Genomic DNA, 24,158 nt, shown 5'->3' on the forward strand with positions numbered 1-24,158 from the left:
CCAAAGTACAACTTTTGGATTACAGTGGCTTTTCCCCTCCATAACCTCCCTCCCACCTTCAACCATCCCATCTCCCGCTCCCTCTCCCATCCCATTCACATCAAGATTCATTTTCAATTCTCTTTAGATACAGAAGATCAATTTAGTATATATTAAGTAAAGATTTCAACAGTTTGCACCCACACACAAACACAAAGTGTAAAGTACTGTTTGAGTACTAGTTATAGCATTACTTCACATTGGACAACACATTAAGGGCAGAGATCCTACATGATGAGTAAGTGTACAGTGACTCCTGTTGTTGATTTAACAATTGACACTCTTGTTTATGGCGTCAGTAATCTCCCTAGGCTCTTGTCATGAGTTACCAATGCTATGGAGGCCTTTTGAGTTCGCCAACTCCAATCTTATTTCGACAAGGTCATAGTCAAAGTGGAAGTTCTCTCCTCCCTTCAGAGAAAGGTACCTTCTTCTTTGATGGCCCCGTTCTTTCCACTGGGATCTCACTCGCAGAGATTTTTCATTTAGGTCATTTTTTTTTTTGCCAGAGTGTCTTGGCTTTCCAGACATGGGCTTCTTAACCACTGGGTCAAACAGCTGCCCCTTTTGAACTTTATGAAGGACCCTCATATGTACCCAAAAACATGCTGTCTACTAATTATGAATGTATGTGTATATCCTGTAATTACAGAACATGAACAGAAGAATATATAAAAATTCATGAGAGTAGAATCAAAGCATCTGGAAATGAAGAGAAAACAATAAGTCTGTGAACCATCAGAAAGAAACTTAGATTAGAAAGGCAAGAATCATACAGGTTCAGGTAAGAACAAGGGAAGAGTCTCTGAGCAGCCATTGAAGGGGAAGGAACTGCGGCTCCGTGTGTGTGCGTGTGTGTGTGTGTATGTGTGTATGTGTGGGAGCGTGTGTGTGCGCGCGCGGGTGTGTGGACAAGGAGGTGGGGGCAGCTGAGTTAGAGTCCCAACTCCTTGGACTCCATTTGCTATTCTTTTCTTTCTCCTTCACACCTATCTGGTGGTAGTAGGCGTTTATATTTGCATTTCTTTTCATTCATTTCCAAATCTTTAAAAATTTTTTAGGGTTGGGGGTAGTGGGAAAGGCAGGATAGGGGTAGGGAGGAGAGTAGTCGCAGAAGAGCAGGAGGAGGACATGGAGATGAAGAAGAGGATTAACCTGGAGTTAAGGAACAGAGCCCCGGAGGAGGTGACAGAGTTAGTCCTTGATAACTGCCTTTGTGTCAACGGGGAGATTGAAGGTCTGAATGATACTTTTAAAGAACTGGAGTTTCTGAGTATGGCTAATGTGGAACTCAGTTCTTTGGCCCAGCTTCCCAGTTTAAGTAAACTTCGAAAGCTGGAACTTAGTGACAATATAATTTCTGGAGGCTTGGAAGTCCTGGCAGAGAAATGCCCAAATCTTACCTACCTCAATCTGAGTGGAAACAAAATCAAAGATCTCAGTACGGCTGAAGCTCTGCAAAATCTTAAAAATTTGAAAAGTCTTGACTTGTTTAACTGTGAGATCACAAACCTGGAAGATTACAGAGGAAGCATTTTTGAACTGCTGCAGCAAATCACATACTTGGATGGGTTTGATCAGGAGGATAACGAAGCCCCAGACTCTGAAGAAGAGGATGACAAGCATGGGAATGAAGATGATGATGAAGAAGAAGATGAAGCCGGTCCACCTGAAGGATTTGAGGAAGAGGAGGAAGAAGAAGAGGAGGATGAGGATGAGGATGAGGATGAAGCAGGCTCAGAAGTGGGAGAGGGAGAAGAAGTGGGCCTCTCATACTTAATGAAAGATGAAATTCAGGATGAAGAAGATGATGATGACTATGTCGAAGAAGGGGAAGAAGAGGAAGATAAAGAAGAAGAGTGTCTTCGAGGGGAGAAGAGGAAACGAGATGCTGAAGACGATGGAGAGGAAGAAGATGACTAGATCATTCTGAGACGGAGGCCCTAATGTTCCTGGGTGTGCAATGGAGTGATCACTTCTTCCTCTGTTTCTCTGTGTACAATAGCTGCCCCTTCAGAAGAGATTGTGTAACTTTTTATAGGAGAAGTTTGGTTTTACTATTTTTGCCTTATCATTCCAAATAAGAGTTACTAGTATGTTAATGATCTTATTGTATGTAGAGAATAATTTTCATTGGCCCCCATTGTGAAATTCCCTAGCAGTTTATTTAGAATCTTAATTTCTCTAATTCAGGCTCATAGTATTAGTCATTTTTAGCTCATAATTAAAACATGATCGCTTTTACACAGGTGTAGTTTGGTGCATTTCATTCATAAGGTTTTAAAGTTATTTATAAATTAACTAAGATTACATTCAGTTGTAATATGAAATAACAATCGTTGTTTGAATAAGCTGGTTATTTTTTAGAGGTGATCCAGAGATCTTCAGCTGAAGGAAATGGCTTGTTTTTGGACTAAGGACATTTGGGTGCTTTCTCTGTCACAAGAGTAACTTGGAAAGGAGGAGCAGAATAGTAAAGGTTCTACTCAGCAGTCCAGTTCATGGGTTGTGTGGAGGTTCTGTTCAATAATGTAGTCCGTGGGGTTTGTTGGGACTGATAAGATTTTATCTTTGAAGGAAGAGTCGCTCACACTAAATCTGTAGCCCTGCAGGCGAGCCCTCTCCTCAGGCTGCAGATCACAACATGCCAGCGCTTGGCTAGTGTTTTGCTTCTAGCTGTGAGCATTCTTTTCTTCTGAACAGTTCCTTTATGATCAGCTTCTTTCAATGTGTTGCTCCCTCCTTTATCCCAAAATAAAGTAGGAAACTTGTGGAGATACCCAGGAAAACTTCTAGTTTTAAACCTTACCTCCCTTTTCAGACCTGAGTTTTAAACAAGGAAAGGCAAAGAAATGGACTGTCTTCTGAGGCACAGATATTATTATTGATATGATTTTATGCAACAAGCTGTGCTTACTGTAGGTCTTTCTTGGTTGGCAACACCTCAGACTGCATTTCCTGACTGATCACATGTGAGACTGTATTAGAGGATGAAGAGAGAAAAGCAGCAGAGGCGGCTTTGGGGAGCACCTTAGTGCTCTAAGAAGTCAGAAAGTTGCCTGTTGATCATTATGATGTGTTCAAGTGAAACTTTTAACATGGCTTCTCAAATGATTTGCATACCACTCTACAAAGTATTGATAATACTGAGTAGAACCTTTAATTATTTTTCCTATAGTTTTAAAGCATTGTGGATATGGCATTTAATTGAAATACACTAGGCAGCTGGAAAATCTTTTAGACTAAATTGATACTAAAGTTGACTTGCTTTCAAGTGGATGTCCATTAAAAATACAAAAAATCTGGAAAAAAAAAAGAACAAGGGAAAGGAATGTTCAACAAGGAAGTCATCAGCAACCTGATGTTGCAGAGAACAAGGAGAATGAAAGCTGCCCTATGGAGCTGGCTAACAGAGTCCACTCTGGAGAGCCCTGTACCTCCTCCAAGACGACAGAGCACCCTGGCTGTCCCAGGTGATTTAGAGCTGGGTGATTTAGAGGTGCTGCAGAATGAGAACGGTTACCGTCTTTTCCCACCTCAGAAACTTTTTATTAAAATATACACACTAAAACAAATGCCAAGTTTCCTAGTAAAGCCTTTTTAAAAGCAAATAAACCTGGGCCAGCATTATGGCACAGCGGATTTAAACTTCTGCATGTAACACCAAAGATGCTGGTTCTGATCCAGCTTCCTGCTAAGGCACCTTGGAAAGCAGCATGAGATGGCCTAAGTGCTTGGGCCCCTTTAACCCACATGGGAGACTATGATGAAGTTCTGGACTCCTGGCTTCAGGTTGGCCCAACCTAAGAAATCAGTCATTTGGGGAGTGGACCAGTGGATGCAACATCTCTCTTTCTGTGTGTGTCTCTTCCTCTCTCTCTCTCTCTGTAATTCTGCCTTTCAAATAAATTTAAAAAAAAATAGAAGCCAGGTGACCAAATGGCCCAGCCGCAGGTATCAGCTCCACCCCCACCCTAATGAGATTTGCTGCTCCTATTTCCCCACCCCCTGCACAGGTGTAATAAGGCTTGCTTCCTGCACACGTGCCCTCTCTCCAGATATCTCTGTTTCTTCTTCACCCTTTCTCTCTGTTGATCTCTTTTTCAATCCCTGCCTCTCTCTTCCTCAGCCCTTCGCTACAGCATATCGGACTTCCTCTGTCAATAGACCTTTTCCCTTAAAAAAATAATAAAAGAAAAAGAAATAAATGAATAAATATTTTTGAAAAGAGCTAATAAACCTAATAAATCAATGTTTTAAAAAGAAGAACTTATATGTCCATACTGTTTCATTTCTTTTAGAACAAAGGAAAAATATTTAAAGCTGTCATTGTACAATTCCAGACAGTAATATGATCATGCTGGGCTCCTATATTGAAATGTATGTCAATAGGTAAAATAAGTACTGTGCTACCATAAGTACTATAAATAGTAATGAACGTTGAACAATCACTCCAACTAAATGAGTGCATATCTTTTCAAAAAGAAACATTTAAGAATGTTTGGCCGGTGCCACGGCTCACTAGGCTAATCCTCCACCTTGTTTATGGCATCAGAAATCTCCCTAGGCTCTAGTCATGAGTTGCCAAGGCTATGGAAGCCTTTTGAGTTCGCCAACTTCGCTCTTATTCAGACAGGGTCAGAGTCAAAGTGGAAGTTCTCTCCTACCTTAAGAGAAAGGTACAAGCCAGCGCCGCGGCTCACTAGGCTAATCCTCCACCTTGTAGCACTGGCAAACAGGGTTCTAGTCCCGGTCAGGGCGCCGGATTCTGTCCCGGTTGCCCCTCTTCCAGGCCAGCTCACTGCAGTGGCCAGGGAGTGCAGTGGAGGATGGCCCAAGTGCTTGGGCCCTGCACCCCATGGGAGATAGGATAAGTACCTGGCTCCTGCCATCAGATCAGCGCGGTGCGCCGGCCGCAGCACACCGGCTGCAACTGCCATTGGAGGGTGAACCAATGGCAAAGGAAGACCTTTCTCTCTGTCTCTCTCTCTCTCTCTCACTGTCCATGCTGCCTGTCAAAAAATAAAAATAAATAAATAAATAAAAATAAAATAAAGCAAAAGAGAAAGGTACCTCCTTCTTTGATGGCCCCATTCTTTCCACTGGGATCTCACTCGCAGAGATCTTTCATTTAGGTCTTCTCTTTTTTTTTTTCCCAGAGTGTCTTGGCTTTCCATGCCTGAAATACTCTCATGGGCTCTTCAGCCAGATCTGAATGCCTTAAGGGCTGATTCTGAATCCAGAGTGCTATTTAGGACATCTGCCATTCTATGAGTCTGCTGTGTATCCCACTTCCCATGTTGGATCGTTCTCTCCCTTTTTGATTCTATCAGTTAGTATTAGCAGACAATAGTCTTGTTTGTGTGATCCCTTTGACTCTTAGACCTATCAGTGTGATCAATTGTGAACTGAAGTTGATCACTTGGACTAGTGAGATGGCATTGGTACATGCCACCTTGATGGGATTGTATTGGAATCCCCTGGCACATTTCTACCTCCACCATTTGGGGCAAGTCTGATTGAGCATGTCCCAAATTGTACATCTCCTCCTTCTCTTATTCCCACTCTTATATTTAACAGGGATCACTTTTCAGTTAAAATTTAAACACCTAAGAATAATTGTGTGTTAATTACAGAGTTTGACCAATAGCACTAGAACAAAAAAAAAATACTAAAATGGATAAAGTATTGCATTGTACATCAACAGTCAGGACAAGAGCTGATCAAGTCACTGTTTCTCATAGTGTCCATTTCATTTCAACAGGTTTCCCCTTTGGTGCTCAGTTAGTTGTTTCAAATCATGGAGAACATATGATATTTGTCCCTTTGGGACTGGCTTAATTCACTCAGCATAATGTTTTCCAGATTCCTCCATCATGTTGCAAATGACTGGGTTTCATTGTTTTTGACTGCTGTATTGTATTCTATAGAGTACATGTATCATAATTTCTCTATCCAGTTCACTGCTGATGGGCATTTGGGTTGGTTCCAGGTCTTAGCTATTATGAATTGAGCTGCAATAAACATTAATGTGCAGACAGCTTGTTTGTTTGCCAATTTCGTTTCCTTTGGGTAAATTCCAAGGAGTGGGATGGCTGGGTTGTATGGTAGGGTTATATTCAGGTTTCTGAGGAATCTCCAGACTGACTTCCATAGTGGCTTGACCAGTTTGCATTCCCACCAACAGTGTGTTAGTGTCCCTTTTTCCCCACATCCTCGCCAGCATCTGTTGTTGGTAGATTTCTGAATGTGAGCCATTCTAACCGGGGTGAGGTGAAACCTCATTGTGGTTTTGATTTGCATTTCCCTGATTGCTAGTGATCTTGAACATTTTTTCATGAGTCTATTGGCCCTTTGCATTTCCTCTTTTGAAAAATGTCTATTGAGGTTTTTGGCCCATCTCTTGAGTGGGTTGTTTGTTTTGATGTTGTGGAGTTTCTTGATTTCTTTGTAGATTCTGGTTATCAACCCTTTATCTGTTGCATAGTTTGCAAGTATTTTTTCCCATTCTGTCGGTTGCCTCTTCACTTTCCTGTTCCTTTTTTTTTTTTTTTTGAGGATTTTTATTTACTTTTCTAGTGGACAATTTACATACCCCCCTCACCCTTTCCTTTAAGTTAGTGGACAATCTTCATAATAAACTACTTAAAGAGAAGCTTTGGTCAAGAACGGAATGAAATCGCAAAAAAAAAGAAAGAAAGAAAAAAAAAAAAAAAAACACTGCTGCTTTAAAAAACTGACACTTTCACCAATTACAGTCAGACACTCGCAGGGTCTGCACGCTGTGTCTCCTCTGGGCTGGCTTTCCTCACCATCATGCTAATGGCAGAGCCGCAGCGGTCATGCTGGATGGCGGAGGCTCGCGCAGCTTCACATTATCTGGAGGCCCTGGATGGAAGACTCCAAGGTCTTGAAATCCCAAATTGTCATGGCTCCATCGATGCCAGTTGTGCAAAATTTGCGACAGTCTTGCTTGTCCACCTTATAAATAGACACTTGAGTGATGCTGTTCTGGTGCAGCGTCTCCAGGGCCGTGTTGCGGTCCTCGGTCGTGGCCCTCTTGTCCATGTTGCGGAAGCGTTCCATGGCGGACATGTTGCGCTGGATGCTCTGTTTCGGAATGTCCAGCTTGGAGACAAAGGTCAGGCAGCCGCGGTCGTCGTAGTTGAACAGCATCGGGCAGCAGTCATGGCCGGCGGCCACGACGCTGTTCTCGGAGACAAACGACACACTGAGCAGTGGCAGAAACTCGGTTTTCAGAGTGGAGACCTGCACGCTTTTTGAGGCATCGGCCACAGATACGGTGCTGTCATGGCTGACCCAGGCCAGGCGGCTTCCACTGGCAGAGAAGCTGACCCCGTGGACCCAGCCGCCAGTGCCACTGCCCCCAAACTCTGACATCAGCTGGCTGAAAGGCATCTTGCTGCCCCAGGGTGTACTGGCTGGCTTTTCATCCGCTTCTTTAATGTAGGCAGAAAACACTCTGCATTTGAAGTCGCACGATCCTGATGCCAGCAAAACATTGTTTGGATGCCAGTCCAGGCTGAGGACTGTGGAGCGTATTGGCTTTTTAATGTGTTTGCTTACCCACCAGTCATTCTCAGACTCGAAGTAACAAACAGAAATGAGCCGTGCTCCACTTCCCACAGCAAATTTGTTCTCTAGGGGCGACCACTTCACAAAAGTCGCTGCGCGCTTAATCCGCAGGATCACCAAGGTCGGCTTCCAGACACCGTCCTTCTGACTCCATACGTAGGCGTTGCGGTCTGCCCCGCAGGTGACAATGCGGTCGCTCTTGGGAGCCCAGTCGATACCTGTGATGTGTCCGTTGTGCTCCTTGAGTTCATGAGCTTTCACCCACTGGCTCCCGTTCTTCTTGTAGATGTGCACTTCGTGGTTATTGGGACTAAGGGCGATCTGGGTACGATCCCTGTTCCAGGCATGACAGGTGATTGGCTCTAGTAAAAACTGATGCAGAGACATTATTCTTAGTGTTTTCAAAAGATAGAAAGCTGGGCTTGGGGAGGTGCGGAAGGGCTCGGAGCGGCGAATTCGCGGACTCTGGTCAGTCGATGCGAACAGGCTCCGGCGGGCGCGGGCGGAGAACCACGTTCCTGTTTCTTTTGAAGTACAGAAACTTCTCAATTTGATGCAATCCCAATAGTTAATTTTGGCTTTGACTGCCTGTGCTTCTGGAGTCTTTTCCAAGAAGTCTTTGCCAGTACCTATATCTTGCAGGGTTTCTCCAATGCTCTCTAATAATTTGATGGTGCCGCATCGTAGATTTAAGTCTTTAATCCATGTTGAGTGAATTTTTGTGTAAGGTGAAAGGTAGGGTCTTGCTTCATGATTCTGCATGTGTAAATCCAATTTTCCCAGCACCATTTATTGAATAGACTGTCCTTACTCCAGGGATTGGTTTTGGATCCTTGATCAAATATAAGTTGGCTGTAGCTGTTTGGGTTGATTTCTGGTGTTTCTATTCTGTTCCACTGATCTACCCATCTGTTTCTGTACCAGTACCATGCTGTTTTGATAACAACTGCCCTGTAGTATGTCCTGAAATCTGATATTGTGATGCCTCCGGCTTTAAAGAAGAAGAAACTGGAGGGGAGAGAGGTCCACATCTGGTTAGCTGAGAACCAGGACTGGAGACCAGGTCTCTGAAGCCCCAAATGAGCAGTCATTTTTGGATTTGACTATGACATTTTAGATTCACGGGTCTTTGAAAGTACAAATAAAGGCCGGCGCCACGGATTGCTTGGCTAATCCTCTGCCTGCGGCGCTGGCACCCCAGGTTCTAGTCCCGGTTGGGGCGCTGGATTCTGTCCCGGTTGCTCCTCTTCCAGTCCAGCTCTCTGCTGTGGCCCGGGAGTGCAGTGGAGGATGGCCCAGGTCCTTGGGCCCTGCACTGCCATGGGAGACCAGGAGGAAGCACCTGGGTCCTGGCGTTGGATCAGCTGGATCAGCGCAGCACGCCAGCTGCAATGCACCGGCCATAGCAGCTGCTTGGGGAGTGAACCAACGGGAAAAGGAAGACCTTTCTCTCTGTCTCTCTCTCTCACTGTCTAACTTTGCCTGTCAAAAAAAAATACAAATAAAGAATATTTAAAATTTTTAAAAAATCACAGGTACTCTCAGCAATGATGAATCTCACAGATAAATGATTGATTCTGAGTAGCCAAACAACAAAGTAAATGCTATAATATTCCGTTTGTGAGTGCCCAAGTACAAGCAAACACTGATGCTTTGTGATAAACATCAGAATCGGGGCTGACAGTAGGTTAATCCTCCACTGCAGTGCTGACATCCCCTATGGACGCTGGTTCAAGACCCAGCTGCTCTTCTTCCAATCCACTTTCTGCTATGTCCTGGAAAAGCATCAGAGGAAGGCTCAAGCACTTGGGTCCATGCACCCACATGTGTGACTCGGAAGACTCTCCTGCCTCCTGGCTTCAGATCGGCCCAGCTCCAGCCCTCTTGGCCATTTGGGAAGTGAACCAGCAGATGGAAGACCTTTCTGTCTCTCCTTCTCTCTGTCTGTAACTCTACATCTCAAATAAATAAATAAAATCTTTACAAGAAACTTCAGAATGAAAGTTATCACTGATAGGAGAAATGAAAGAAATTCCTGAAGTTCTAGAAATATTCTTTTTTTTCTAAGTTTTCAAGGATTTTATTCAGTGAGAGAAGTGCACAGGAAAGTGAGGGCTTTAATCAGGGGAGAAAGAAGTACTTATTGAAAGCAGCATTTAACATCTTAAAGTGGTAACAAACACTACTTTCCAGGCCAGCTCTCTGCAGTGGCCAGGGAGTGCAGTGGAGGATGGCCCAAGTGCTTGGGTCCTGCACCCCATGGGAGACCAGGAGAAGCACCTGGCTCCTGCCATCAGATCAGCGCAGTGCGCCAGCCACAGAGCGCCGGCTGCGGCGGCCATTGGAGGGTGAACCAATGGCAAAGGAAGACCTTTCTCTCTGTCTCTCTCTCTCAGTGTCCACTCTGCCTGTCAAAAAAAAAAAAATACACTACTTAGATTTTAAAGGACTAGTGCTGGAATATTTCAAAGTATTCAAGAATTAATCATGCAATGAGCAGCAACCCTTGTGTAGCTACTGTGACATAGATTGTATGCTGCAAGTTATTAAAACCCAGCAATGCAAACCCACCTCTAAATCATTTAAACACAGACAATGACACTAAGTTTACATGGTCATATTCCCCAGGAAATGCCAGGTATTTGAAACCATGTAATCTATCCATATACTAGCACCTGCGTTTGATAGTGTGTGTGGCTTAAATAGCCACTGTTCACTTAAGGAGGCTGCAGGAAAGCACCGTATAGTGACTTACCAAGGTCAATCAAGGTCAGACCAAGGTCAAACCAGCATCAAGCCAACATCATTCTTTCATAAGGCAGCTATTTTCAGAAGAGAATTATATAATCAGTCAGTTAGAAATATGAAAATAATTCTCAGGGCACTTGTGTGTGGAAATCAGACCAGTGTTCCATTGTTGAAAGCTATGTTCCTTCACATTCTATACCTGCTTCCAGATTAATATCAAGTATAAAATTGACCCATCAATCTCTACCCAGTAATAATAATCTTAGCCTTTGTAAGGCTATGGCTATATTGAGGTATTAATCAAGTATCTGTTAGGTTCAAGTGATCAAAAATAATTATTGAACTAGCTTTTAAAACATGAAGAGTAATTGATTTATTAAATAAGTATCTAAAACCAGAGGGCTTAGTACTGACTTCAAGTTTAGCTAGATTTGGGTTTTTTCCTCCTGATCTTTTCTTCTGCTGCTTTACAAATTGACCTCAATCTCCTTTACAGAAGAAACAAAAAACATGACTTCAACAAGCTCCAACTGACATTTTCAATAGTTTATCACCCCTGAGGGCTGATGTCTCAAATTTTAGGGAAAATTTATCACCCCAGGTTTGGATCATGTGTGCACATGATTGAATTACTAAAACCCATAGAAGGAACATGTGATCCAGTTGGTCATTGTGGCCTTGAATGCAACCTAGAGCAAAGATCAGTGCCTCCTAACATCCAGCTCTCACAGACTGCACAGAGTGGAGGAGAGGATATTTCCCAAAAGAACCAGTGCAGTGGTACTAAGGGAGAAAGAAATGGTGAGCAAGCCAAAATAACAGCTGTTGACCTTTGTCATCACACATTGTAGCTAATTCTACCCATGGACTCAGCAGAGGTTTTCTGGCAAAGAGAATGTGTATTTCAAGTCTTTTCTGGTATAGCAGTACAAAATATTAATGCTGTGGACCTTCAAGAAAACTGAAAGCCATTTGAAAAGTTCAAATATAGGATTTAGGGGAGAAATTATGCCTACTGCGTAATTAACTTGCTATTATGAATTGTAAAATTTCCTTTGGAAAAAGTCCCCATTCATCCCAAAACAACACACCTTGAAAATTGAACCACACTATCTTTTAAAATTGTTTGAAATTTATTTTGAAGGCCAGAGTAACAGAGAGAGAGACAGGGACAGAGAGACAGTCAGAAAGAGTTACCTCACACAGTGGTTCATCCCCCAAATGCCCACAAGAGCCAGGGCTGGGACGGGGCCTAGCTGGAGCTGACATCAGTCCAGATCTCCAATGTGGATGTGAAGTACGTAACTGCTTGAGCAACATGGCTGTACCCCACAGAGCACATTACCAGGAAGCTGGAATCAGAAGTAGAACTGGGACTTGAACCCAGGCACTCAGATATAGGATGTGAGTGTTCCAGTGTTTAATTACTATGCCAAACCTTCATCCCTGACTTACCTTTTGAAACATGGATATTTTGAATTGCCTGCACTAAAGTGATAACAAATGGAAGCAAAAACAGTTACATGCTTTGGTTTTCTCAGTGTTAAGTGAAAAGGATGCTTCTGGGCTTTATCCCATCTGCCAACTTTGCTCTTGGTTAACCCGGGCAATGGGTGAAGTGTCAGAATGAATTCATAGTGTCTCATCTGTACAGGACTCAATGGTTACACATAAGAAATAAAATAACTATAAGGAAAGGCAGGTAAATATTTCCAAAGCTATGAACTTGGACTATCAATATTTTAATGCAAAATATGAAAGCCAAAAATTACAAAGATTTAAAGTTTCAACCATTGCAACAAAAAATTACCATAGATAAAGCTATAAGAAAATGGAAAATTAAAAAAGTATTTGAATCATATATCATGGACAGAAGAGTTGTGTTTTTAATATAAGAGGTTGCACAAATCAATAGGAAAATGACAAATATAGTAATAGAAAATGATCAAATAATATATAGAGATAATTCCGAAAGAAATAAATATAGTCTATTGGCACATGAAGATATGTTAAGACTCATTAGTAATTAAATAAATAAAATTGAACAATATTTCATTTACTTGCATTGGCAGATATTAAAATACTTAATAACATTTGCCTGCTCTTAGAAACTAGACTGGTACAGCCATCCAGGAAAGGCATTTGGCAATATGTATGATTTTAAATTTTAACTCTGTTTTCCCATGTACAATGTGTAAAAGTTTTTAGGGATTGTTTATGTATAATACTGAATAATTACCCCTCTGTAAATGTCTAAATAACAAGGAATTGATTAAGTTAAAATCGTTCTCTAAATTGGATGTCCCAGAAATTTGATTGATGATGCTGTTGCTGTATGCAGACTTAAAAAGATGCCCACATATTTTTAGGTAATGTTGGCTTTTTCTTTGCCTACTTCAACTATTTTTTTAAATTTACAAATGATGGTGAGCTCAGGATTCAGAGCAGGTATTTTTCCATTCTTCTAGCATTTAGACTCATTTTTATCAAAATTCCAAGTAGGGGGATATACTTCTATTAATATCAGTAAAGTTTAACCCTAAAGCTAAACTTCATGGGAAGTCAAGTCACTGCAACTTTCCAAAAGAAATGTTACAATATAGTAAGCTTCCAAAACTTTCTAGGACAGAGTACAAGAGATAGTAGAGTCTGCAAAAATACTTCTTGTTTCTGATACCATCCCAATTTGTAATTTGTATAAAATACCTCACAAAATAAAACAGTGATGGCCAAAATCCAGAAACAGGAGAATCAGTTCATCAGCCAAACCTTTACAAAAGTAGCACAATGATCACATGACTAAGGGCCGCAAAGGCAATTCTGGTCTCTACAAGGGAATCCTGGCCATGAGGCCTTAGCTGATGAGGATGCAGAAACTAGATCATCAAGTGATATGAATGGTGTGTTCTCACTTTTTTTGATTTTTTTATGTATACATTTATAAGATGTATTAACAATGACTATTATCTGTGTGGTAGGGTTATAGGTAATTCTTATTTTCTCTATAAATAATTCATGACATTGTCTGACTCCTTTATACTTAAAATGAAAATACTGTTCTTTTTAAGTGTATTTTGTCATATTGTTATTTTGCTCTTTGAAGTTTCATTGGGGTTGTGGAGATCACTTCATCGGTTAATTTGCAGAAATTGTCAAAATGAATCCTTGCCAAAACAGCCATAGCTAAAAGCCTATGTCTAGTATTACATCTTTTTTAACATCCATTCACTCATTTCTGCTAGTCTGCAATTTCTTAAACTATGTTTCTTGACATTTTTATTTTATATATATGAAATAATAGAATAATTAAAAATCAAGCAAGTTTTATGACATCAGAACTTCTCAGAATATTAAATATGCTAACACAATATATTATATTTCCTAATTTTATTTTGTTTCAATTTTTTTCAGTTTTTTTTAACTTTTATTTAATGAATATAAATTTCCAAAGTACAGCTTATGGATTACAATGGATTCCCCCCCATAACGTCCCTCCAACCCACAACCCTCCCCTTATCCACTCCCTCTCCCCTTCCATTCACATCAAGATTCATTTTCGATTCTCTTTATATACAGAAGATCAGTTTAGCATACATTAAGTAAAGATTTCAACAGTTTGCTCCCACACAGAAACATAAAGTGAAAAATACTGTTTGAGTACTAGTTATAGCATTAAATCTCAATGTACAGCACACTAAGGACAAAGATCCTACATGAGGAGTAAGTGCACAGTGACTCCTGTTGTTGACTTTATCAATTGACACTCTTGTTTATGGCATCAGTAATCACCCTAGGCTCTTGTCATGAGCTGCCAAGGCTATGGAAGCCCCCTGAGTTCATTGACTCTGATCATTTTTAGACAAGGCCATGGTCAAAGTGGAAGTTCTCTCCTCCCTTCAGAGAAAGGTACCTCCTTCTTTGATGACCCATTCTTTCCACTGGGATCTCACTCACGGAGATCTTTCATTTAGGTTTTTTTGTTTCAATTTTTTAAAGAAGTTCCTCACTGTATTAGTGCTCCAAGGAATGCAGCAGGCAAGCTCTGTGACCTATGGTGATCTTACTAAACTTCCAACTTTGTTCACAGGCAGGCCCTGCCTGTGGGAACAGTTCATCTCATGCTAGAGTTTGAATGTGTCCCCAAAACACATGTGGTAAAATCTTAATTACCAATGTAACAGTGTTAAGAGGTGAGTGGGTCATGAGAACTCTGCCCTCATGAATGAATTAATGCCCTTATCCTGGGAGGAAGTTTTTTAATAAATGCACAGGTTCAGCTCCCTTCCTTCTCTCTCTCTCTCTCTCTCTCTCTCTCTCTCTCTCTCTCTCACCTCTCCTCCCCTCTCCTCTTCTCTTCTCTTCTCTTCTCTTCTCTTCTCTTCTCTTCTCTTCTCTTCTCTTTCCTTCTCTCTCCATTCCTCCTTCTCACCCTCTCACATTTCATCATGTGATGAAGGTGAGAAGGCTCTCAACTACTACTGGCATCTTGATATTCAATTTTCCAGTCTCCAGAACTATGAAAAATAAATCTTTTCTTTATAAATTTCTCAGTGTGTGGTATTATGTCGTAGCAACACAAAACATGATAACACCTTATTCCCCAAACGAGTTCTCATTAAGCCAAAAATTGTCAACAACCTTTGTCATATGCTAAATTTTGGAGTAATTTTTTTGAAAGATTTACTTATTTATTTCAAAGAGTTACACAGACAGAAAAGAGAGAGAGAGAGAGAGAGAGAGAGAGAGAGAGAGAGAATCTTCCATCTGCTAGCTCACTCCCAAATGGCTGCAACAGCCATTGTCGGGCCCGGCCAAGACAGGAACCAGGAGCTTCTTGCAAATCTCCCACAATGGGTGCAGAGGCCCAAGGACTGGGACCATCTTCAGCTGCTTTTTCCAGGTCCTTGGCAGGGAGCTGGATTAGAAGCAGGGCAGCTGGGACACAAACCAGTGGTCATTATAGGTTGCTGCTGTCGTAGGCAGCTTTATCTGCTATGCTACATACCATCCCCATGAAGCAATTTTTATTTTAGCCCTCATCTCTGTCCTAAGCTTCTGACAAGTTGGACCACTGCATCTTTGAAAAGGGCCTCTTTGGTTCTTTTCCGTTTTCTCATTTAGCCTCCTTTTCATTGGTTGCTGCCTGGTTAGCTTCATCTGTCCATTCTGCTCCTTAAATACAGATTTTCCCTGGGGATTCTGGCAAAGGCTTTGATTTCAAACAATACCCGTGTGTTCATTCTCTTCTGTTATTTCTACAATCAGCTCTAATATGCTCATAGCTTATAAATCATGAAGATTGTTCAGCTCAGATCCTTTGGCAAGGCTTGATGTTTATATAAACTGCCTCCCTTAATATCTCTCCTTGGAAGCCCACAGGCCCATCAAACTGAATCCAAAACTGAAAAGTATTTTCTTCCCTTCTCCATGGGACCTTTTTTCCTGCATCAGCAAAAAATGTCACTCATCCATTCCACTTCACTTCTTTTCAGGTACCAAATCCTGTTAATAACCAATTACTGTTGATTCATCTCCTGAACTGTCTCTCCAGAGATCCACTTCTCTCCATCTCTGCAGTCATCGTCTTAATTTTAAATACCTTCATTTGTCACCTGAATTACTGGAGGTATCCAATTTGTGCCTACTTAAGAGTTAGTACTCAATAAAAATTTCTTCAATAAATTAATTTTCTCTTTCAATTCATTCCCTAAAATGTGACACAGTGGTCATACTAAAGGTCAGATTGAATCATTTCATGTAACACTGAAGAGTAACTGGCATATTAGAGCAAAAGTACACCCTGCTCACCTCTCCAGTTTCACCTATCAGCACTCCCCACTCATATTACACCCTCTTCCCAATCATGCAGACCAATACCCGGTGCCTGGAAGGATACCAGAATAATTTTTCTCCTCTTCCTTTCTTTTAGAGTTAATTCTCAACAGTCAGAATTCAGCATAGATGTCACCACCTTGGGAAACCTTCCAATTTGCCAGTGTTGGATGAGGTGTCCTTTTTATAGGACTCTATGGTACCTTTCCATATCATTGCATGCATTAAACTGATGAGTGGTTTCCTGGCAACTTGGCTGTAATAACCTTGAGGGAAAGAACCACAATTTATGAATCACGCCATGCTCAAGAACAGCCCAGGACCCAGCTGGTGCATAGGAAGACACTCAGAGCAATGTCCTCATCTGTACAATGGGGACACTGTCCTATCAACTTTACAGGATTGTCAATAAAATGCAAAATGGCCAATTAAATTTAAATTCCAGATATACAATGAAAAATTTTTAGTATAAACATGTCTTAAGCAACATTGGGAACATATCGTCACTAGAAAATATTTGTTATATAGCTAGGCTCCAAATTTAACTGAGAGTTCTATTTTCTTCTAAACCTGGAAACTCTAATTAAATAAGATCATGTACGTATGAAAGGGTTTTGCCATCTATAAAAGGCCCTATAAAAAATGTAAGCGCTAGTCCTCAAAAAATCCATTACAGCTTTGGAATGAATTATGAGAGAAGTTTTCATGTCAGGTTTCTGTGATTTTCATCCATTATTGACAAATCTTGCTTAGTGAATTTATTTTGTTTTTCCTAAATCAAACAACATTCTTCCTTATAATAAAAATGAATTTCCTGGGAAACATGTTTAATTCCAGGCAACTGGACACCGAGATGTATACTTACTACATGGAGGACAAAAAAATGTAATGTATATGAATGAGATTGACATTACATTTTGAGATTTGATTATTGTTTACAGCCCTTGTTGAGGAACAGTGTTTTTTTTCTTCTCACTATTTGTTGAATTATTTACTTAGTAGAGGGTTAAGCTTATGATTATAAAATAAACTGAAAGTATACCATTGTAAAAATTAAGAGAAAGAATTAGAACGGGAGGAGGAGGGAGAGTGGGAGCACAGGCAGGAGGGGGTGTGGGAAGTATCACTCTGCTCCCAAGTCTGTATATATGAAATACAGGAAATTCGCTCACCTTGTGTAAATAAAAATTGAAAATAAAATAAAATAATAATTATAGAAGAAGGAGGGGAAGAAAGAAGAGAAAAATAAAAGTGATTTTAATAAGTAATTTCAAGAGAAAAATCTTTTAATATTCTCTACATTTACATAATTTGGAGCTCAGGAATCAATACATCTCTATACCAGCTAATCTAAATAAATTGATAAAACATAAGTTTTCTGATTACCTGTTTCATTTAAAATTTAATAGGCATAAATATAAAGTAGAAAGTCCTTGGCTTGAAGAGAGTCAAAATAACTACTTCCACAACTAGCCCCTCTGTCTCACTTGCTCGGGCATCTATTGTCTCATCTTCAAACAAGACAGTATTGATTTGGGTGATTTCTAAATTTCTACCTACCCCTAACACTCTGACATTATGAAATATTCATTGAAAATCATCATGCTGCATGTATTAGTAGAATTAACATGTAAAAACTATCTGATTTGTGTGTTAATTTGAATTCAACATAACAGCTGGATAGCAGAATTTCATTTTTAAATCTACCATAATTGTAAAGTTCTTGTCTACCCACAAACATTAGGTAAGACTAAAAAAATTAGTGATAGCAGAAGCATAATGCTCAAAATTTCAATAAAATTAGAGAGATGCACTGGCAATGTTAAGACAGAAGAAAAGAAACAGAAACTTCATCCCTCTGCCCCCTTCTCCTCTTCGTTCTTCCAGAAGCAGCCCGAAGAGACTAATTTGGAACCGAGCTTGAATGTCACAAATGTTAGGACATCAGACACAAGGACAATTATCAGAATCACTGGACTGGAAAAGATTTAAGAAATCATCTCAGACAGACACAAATCATCCCTGGTAAACTGATTCCCTTGCAAGTAGCAAGATTAAATGACAGATGTTTTCCTATTTTACACACACCAACACTGTACAGGAGGCTGCCCAAGACATAGCCAACCTAACGTATGTAAATGAAATAAATATTCTTTTCTCTGTTTATCCTTTCCATGCCCTTTCTTTCCCCTTCACTCACTGAAATCTCTAAAGGTTTATAGTGCAAGGGCTGGGGCTGCATAGAGCCTGGGGAAGGTTCACAGAAGCCACATTCCCTGAGATGAGACCAGGAAATGAGGCGGGCTTTGCCAGCAAAGAGAGGCGAAGTGTACCCTGTGCCTTACAGAGCAGGGTTCTGACTGTAATAGGGATGCTCAAGCAAAGATTTGCCATCTCCCTAAATGGTCTGGCTCTTCCTGCTGTAGTGGTTGGTCCAGGTGGTAAGTGATCCAAAATGGGCCGCTGATCATCCTTCATGATTTTTTCTGAATTAGAAAAAGAGAATAGAGTCTTTAACTCTCTAGTGGAAAGCAAGGAAAATGTCAGGCAATAATCTATTGGCAGCCACTTTCAAGGCCATGTGGGAAAAAAAAGTGGAGCTGTAGAAAGAAGAATGCAGCCAACAGGCAGACAAAAGCAGAGATCAGAGGTATCTGGGGAGAGTTCTTGCTATATTCAAGGCAGGGTTCCAGTTGTATTCCTGCCCTTCCCTGGTTTGCTCAATTTTATATGAGCCAATAAATGCTCTCCTTTTCTCTCCCCCGGTTTTTCCGAGTCGAGTCTCTGCCAAGAACCCTGAATTATAGCGTTAAAGGCTGAGGGAACAACATTTGTAAAGGAAAGAACCCGTTACATAACTAACAAATTATCTAGTAAGAGCCCCCAACCCCTGCTTCTCCCCCAAAGCAGTGGGAAAATACACCACTTTATAGTAATGCAAAGTGGGTGCGCCTTTCCTGATGATTATGACATCATTAATTGGGGAGAAGCCTTCTTTTCAGCAGGATAGGAAAGTGAATTACAGTAAAGAAGCTTTGATGACACAGGATGTACTTTGGTATCATTTATACTCTTATGGATATTTGATCTGGCACAACAGACAATTAAAGATTAGGAAGACAGAGCTTATGGTTTACCATGCGTTAGACAAAATGACAAGCCCCAGAACCAGCCTCTTGGTAGAGCAGCGTTTCACAGACTATTCTGAGAAGAGATATGCATGGTCACACAAGCTTAGGAAACTCTGCCTAATAAAGTTTTCCTCTTGCAGATTCACAAGTGTATTAACACCTAAGAATAGTATCAGTAAATAAATCTGCTTAATTTAGTATAACACCTAAACAAACAAACTTCTTTGCACAGGAATAGATTTGTTTTGTTCTTCCCATGTTTATTAGCCAGCATCAAGGCAATTTGCCCTTAGTACCAGTAAGGGAAGCATGCAGTGCAGACATAGACTAGAGATTTTTATGTAGTTTCACCCAGTCTCTTGTCATGGAGACTGAATGGCAAATTAAATTCTATGCACCAGTACCAAAAATTGTAGCAGTCTTTGAAGAAGTCCAGGCACAATTCTTTTCTATTCAAGTTATGTTCTTAGTTGTATGTTAATGGGATGGTAATTTATTGGAGGTGATCAATTGGAAATTTTATCTTTAAAGGTTGAGTGGTCAGATGGAATGCATGCTCTGCATTGGCATTAGCTTTGTCTTGGGAAAAGATGTAGGAAACGATACAATTCATTCAGAACATGAGAAAATCTTGATTTGACAAGACACCAAAGTGCAAAACTCAGTAGGGCAAGCCAAGAAGAACAAGGTTCCGAAATTTCCTGTGAGTATTCAGACAAGCGAACAAATACAAAAGATCAGGTAAGTATTGCCTGGTTGTAGGAGTGAGGAAGAACTGCAGGAGATAAAGGAGTTTCTGGTTGGGCGCCTGGCTGTATGGTGACCAAATGAGCGACTACTCACTCCAGTCAGAACTCCGAATTCTCTTTCTTGTTAGTCTGGCTCCTTTTTCTCACAGCCTCCCTGTCATGTGATTCCAGAGCACAATGTGATGAAAACAAGGACACAAAATTCCTGCTGATTCACAGATAAGCACAGCGACACAAATGTGGAGAATCTTTTGGCATCATTCGAAACCAAACAAGCGTGTGTCAATACCCTCCGGATGAGGTAAAGCTGGCAAGCATAAAGAGTGTGAAGCTAGTCCTGTCTTACCTGGCGGAATCTACACAAGATTAAGTCCTTTATAAGGCTTCTCTCTGAAAAAGGTTTTGTCCCATAATAGCCTATATTACTAATCAGTAGAAATATTTACAATGGTACATAGATTCAAACAACCACATAAATAAGGATTTTAATAATTCATGAGCTGCCAGCCCTTACAAAACTGTACATAATTTGGCAATATTTTAATAATTTGACAGCACTATAATACAATCAGGGTTTCTAGAATAAATCATTTCCATTTTTTTACTACTGAAATCACAATCCAAAGTTTCTCACTAATCCTGCTCAGCCAGGGGAAATGCTGTACTCAACCATATTCAGAATGTAGTAGAATAAGATAAAGATATTTTCCTTATTCTTTGATTAAAAGAAAATTATATTGCATTCCTTATTTATTTCCTGCTAGCCTCAAGATTGCTTATATATTACTGTCTTTCATCTCCTACAGTATTTTCTTGAATTCCTAGGGACTAAATAATTCAAGTAAAAATGTGCTCTGTTTTGTTAATGCTTTCTTATGAATTAGGCTTGTGTGTGTCTTTTGTTGGAATTTCAGTTGCCTTTGATCTACCACTTATCAACAAGAATAAATTCTTGTTAAAATAATCTCACTTATTTTGCTAGGAATGCAGATTTAGTAATAATCTATTCTTTACCAGTTCCCAATAATATAAAACATATAATAGCATTAAAGGGTAATTTGGATATTTTACTGACTTTATATTTTGGCAATGTTTCATGCCTCATTTGCCGGAAAACTCATTAGATTAACGCAACACCATGTTTTAATGCAATAGGTCCAGACTTATTTTTCCAAATAAGTTGAGCCCTGCTTATTTTCTGTACTTTCATGCTTGAGTTAATAAATTGCAAAGTTTCCCTCTTCTGTTTGCTCTGTTTTCCTTTATATACCATTTGTTGGAGGCTCTTTATCTTGAGAGAGAGGGAGGAGATGAAAAGTAAATTATCCCCTTGGGCTTGTGAAATAAAGTTTGTCTATCTATAATCTGCAACCTCAATCACTTCTTATATTTTACTGAGCTTTCAATTTGTGACAAGTATATGCACTAAAACTAACACACCAATGGGGAAAACCAGAAAACAGCAACTGGAAGAGTTCCAGGTGAAGATAGCCATGGAGATTACTCATCTCAGAACGTTTAATCACTGCACGAGGAGGGCATGGAGATCAACAAGGCCAATAACGTCATTGTGCCTCAGCATGCCCTCAATATTTTCACATCCTACCAAGGGCATGTTTTAATGACAAGGGTCATTTCTTTCTATTTTTTTAAAGATTTTATTAATTTATTTGAGAGGTAGAGTTACAGACAGAGAGAAGGAAAGACAGAGAAAAAAGGTTTGCATCTGCTGGTTCATGCCCCAGATGGCCGCAACAGCCAGAGCTGGGCCCATCCAAAGCTAAGAGCCTGGAGCTTCTTCCTGGTCTCAACTGCATGTGCAGGGGCCAAAGGACTTGGGCCATTTTCCACTGCTTTTCCAGGCCATAGCAGAGAGCTGGAACAGAAGAGGAGCAGCCAGGGCATTTGGAGGCATTTGAGTCATGTTAGTTATAAAAGTTTAAGTGGGCTGGCGCCGTGGCTCACTAGGCTAATCCTCCACCTTGTGGCACCGGCACACCGGGTTCTAGTCCCGGTCGGGGCGCCAGATTCTGTCCCAGTTGCCCCTCTTCCAGGCCAGCTCTCTGCTGTGGCCAGGGAGTGCAGTGGAGGATGGCCCAAGTGCTTGGGCCCTGCACCCCATGGGAGACCAGGAGAAGCACCTGGCTCCTGGCTCCTGGCTCCTGCCATCGGATCAGTGCGGTGCGCCGGCCGCAGCGCACCAGCCGCGGCGGCCATTGGAGGGTGAACCAATGGCAAGGAAGACCTTTCTCTCTGTCTCTCTCTCTCTTTCACTGTCCACTCTGCCTGTCAAAAAAAAAAAAAAAAGTTTAAGTGATCACACAGATCAGTTATCTCTCCTCTGCCTTCCTTCCCATGCCCTAATTGAAACATAACAGTGTAAGTCAACTGTAATACTGCAACACAGCTGAACCAGGAAGACACTGCTAAGTGAAAGAAACAGCCACAAAAAGACAAATACTGCAAGATTCCACCTATATGAGATATCTAGAGCAGTCAAATTCACACAAATAGAATGCTGGTATCAGAGCTTGGGAGAAATGAGGAGTAACTATTTAATGAGTATACAGCTTCAGTTTTCAAAAGAATAAAGTCATAGAGATGGATGGTGGTAACAATTGCACAAGATTTATTTAATACCCCTGAACTGTATAAAAACTGGTTAAGATGGCAAGTTTCTTATGTGAATTTTATCACACTTTTAAAATAGGGAAACATTCAGTCACATATATTCTTATGCTTCTGAGCTGCTTCTCCTTTCCTTGTTGACTTTCCAACCGTACACCATCACTCTGGTTCTCATCTTTCCCAGGTGCCACTGTGGTCCCTACCACTATACTCCCAGCTAAACACTCTCACCTCATCCTGACTACAGAAAAATTGCCTAACTCCCATTTAGCTAAGAATCCTATCTCACATCTTTTATTCCTTTCTGCATTGTCTGGATTTTCATGTAGTGTTTTAGTTCCCTAGTTAAGATAGGAAGTGCCTGGATATTGTCACATAAGTATACCCAATAGATCACTAAAAAGTGTGTGTAATTAATAAATGTTAATTTAATTTTATTCTATACATATCAGCTAGACAACAATATATCCTGAAGCCTTGCTTTTTCCTCCTCACTCTGTCTTAAACTCACATCTACCACCCACATCCATACTTTCTGCAAATATTGTTTTTCATGGACATTTCAACAACCATAATTTTAATCTTACTATATCTCTAAAAACTTCACTTTGGCTGTAACTTGACAAGTCCCTAAAGAAATCTTAGAAAAGCCTTCTCTCTTCAAATATTTCAATGACATATAGAATTTTCCTTCATTCTCTATAGATGGTCTTTACTAACCTTGTGAAAATCTCCAGTCATTTGTATGGTATTGCAAACAATCTTGTTATCCATGCCCCCATTACAAAAACACAAAAGTATGATAAAATTTGACTCAAAAGTTTATCACTATGTGGAAGGTATTAGGCTCAGTAGTTAAGACATTTGAATTCCTTATCAGAATGCCTGGGTGCAAGTCCCTGCTCTGTTTCCCATCCAACTTCCTGCTAATGCACACCCTGGGAGACATCAGGCTAGGGCCACTCCCTGCCACTCACTTGGGAGACCCAAATGGAGTTCTAGGTTGCTGGCTTCAAGCTGACCCAGCTTTGGCTATTGTAGGCATTTGGAAAATGATCCAATGGGTAAAGATCTCTCTCCATCTCTCTCTCTCTCTCTCTCTTTCACTTGCCCTCTCTGCCTTTCAAATAAATAAAAAATAAATTATTTTTAAGTGGGGACACCATTTGCTAAAAAGTTTACCAAGACTTAACCAACAATGTCCAGCCTACTATGACTTAGGAGCACACTACATCAGCAACTGCAATGGGTATTGCACAAATACTTGAGCTCTGCATTTGAATGGCCTGATTCAAAGGACAAAAATGGCATTTTACTTTCAGCAGAGCAAGTTACATGCTTTCTCTGTGCTTCAATCTTTTCCATAAAATAAAGCAAAATCTATAGAGTTGTCATAAGGATTAAACAAGATAATGCCTTCAAAGTATTCAATCCA

General features: G+C 40.6%; 1 protein-coding gene, 1 long non-coding RNA gene and 1 pseudogene across 5 annotated transcripts in view; 1 reads left to right on the forward strand and 2 right to left on the reverse strand.

Moving 5' to 3' along the window:
• LOC103349875 (uncharacterized) overlaps positions 1–24,158 on the reverse strand; it is a 154,626-nt gene that overhangs the window by 47,606 nt on the left and 82,862 nt on the right. The window lies entirely within an intron of this gene.
• On the forward strand, positions 539–4,739 carry LOC100355206 (acidic leucine-rich nuclear phosphoprotein 32 family member E). 2 transcript variants are annotated; one of them, XM_070073658.1, is made up of 2 exons: positions 845–1,496; positions 1,663–1,869. In XM_070073658.1, the coding sequence occupies exons 1-2, from the start codon at positions 1,171–1,173 to the stop codon at positions 1,817–1,819; spliced, it is 483 nt and encodes a 160-aa protein (XP_069929759.1). In that variant the 5' UTR covers positions 845–1,170; the 3' UTR covers positions 1,820–1,869. The 2 variants fall into 2 exon arrangements, with proteins under 2 accessions (XP_069929758.1, XP_069929759.1); XM_070073657.1 differs by having other exon boundaries at positions 539–4,739.
• Positions 6,579–8,439, reverse strand: LOC138849598 (actin-related protein 2/3 complex subunit 1A pseudogene; annotated as a pseudogene).

Source organism: Oryctolagus cuniculus, chromosome 5, assembly GCF_964237555.1.
Source record: "Oryctolagus cuniculus chromosome 5, mOryCun1.1, whole genome shotgun sequence".
NCBI lineage: Eukaryota > Metazoa > Chordata > Mammalia > Lagomorpha > Leporidae > Oryctolagus > Oryctolagus cuniculus.

What these genes read in the sequence shown, in the direction of transcription:
- LOC100355206 (XM_070073657.1), top strand. Translation starts at nt 1,171, where the DNA reads ATGGAGATGAAGAAGAGGATTAACCTGGAGTTAAGGAACAGAGCCCCG.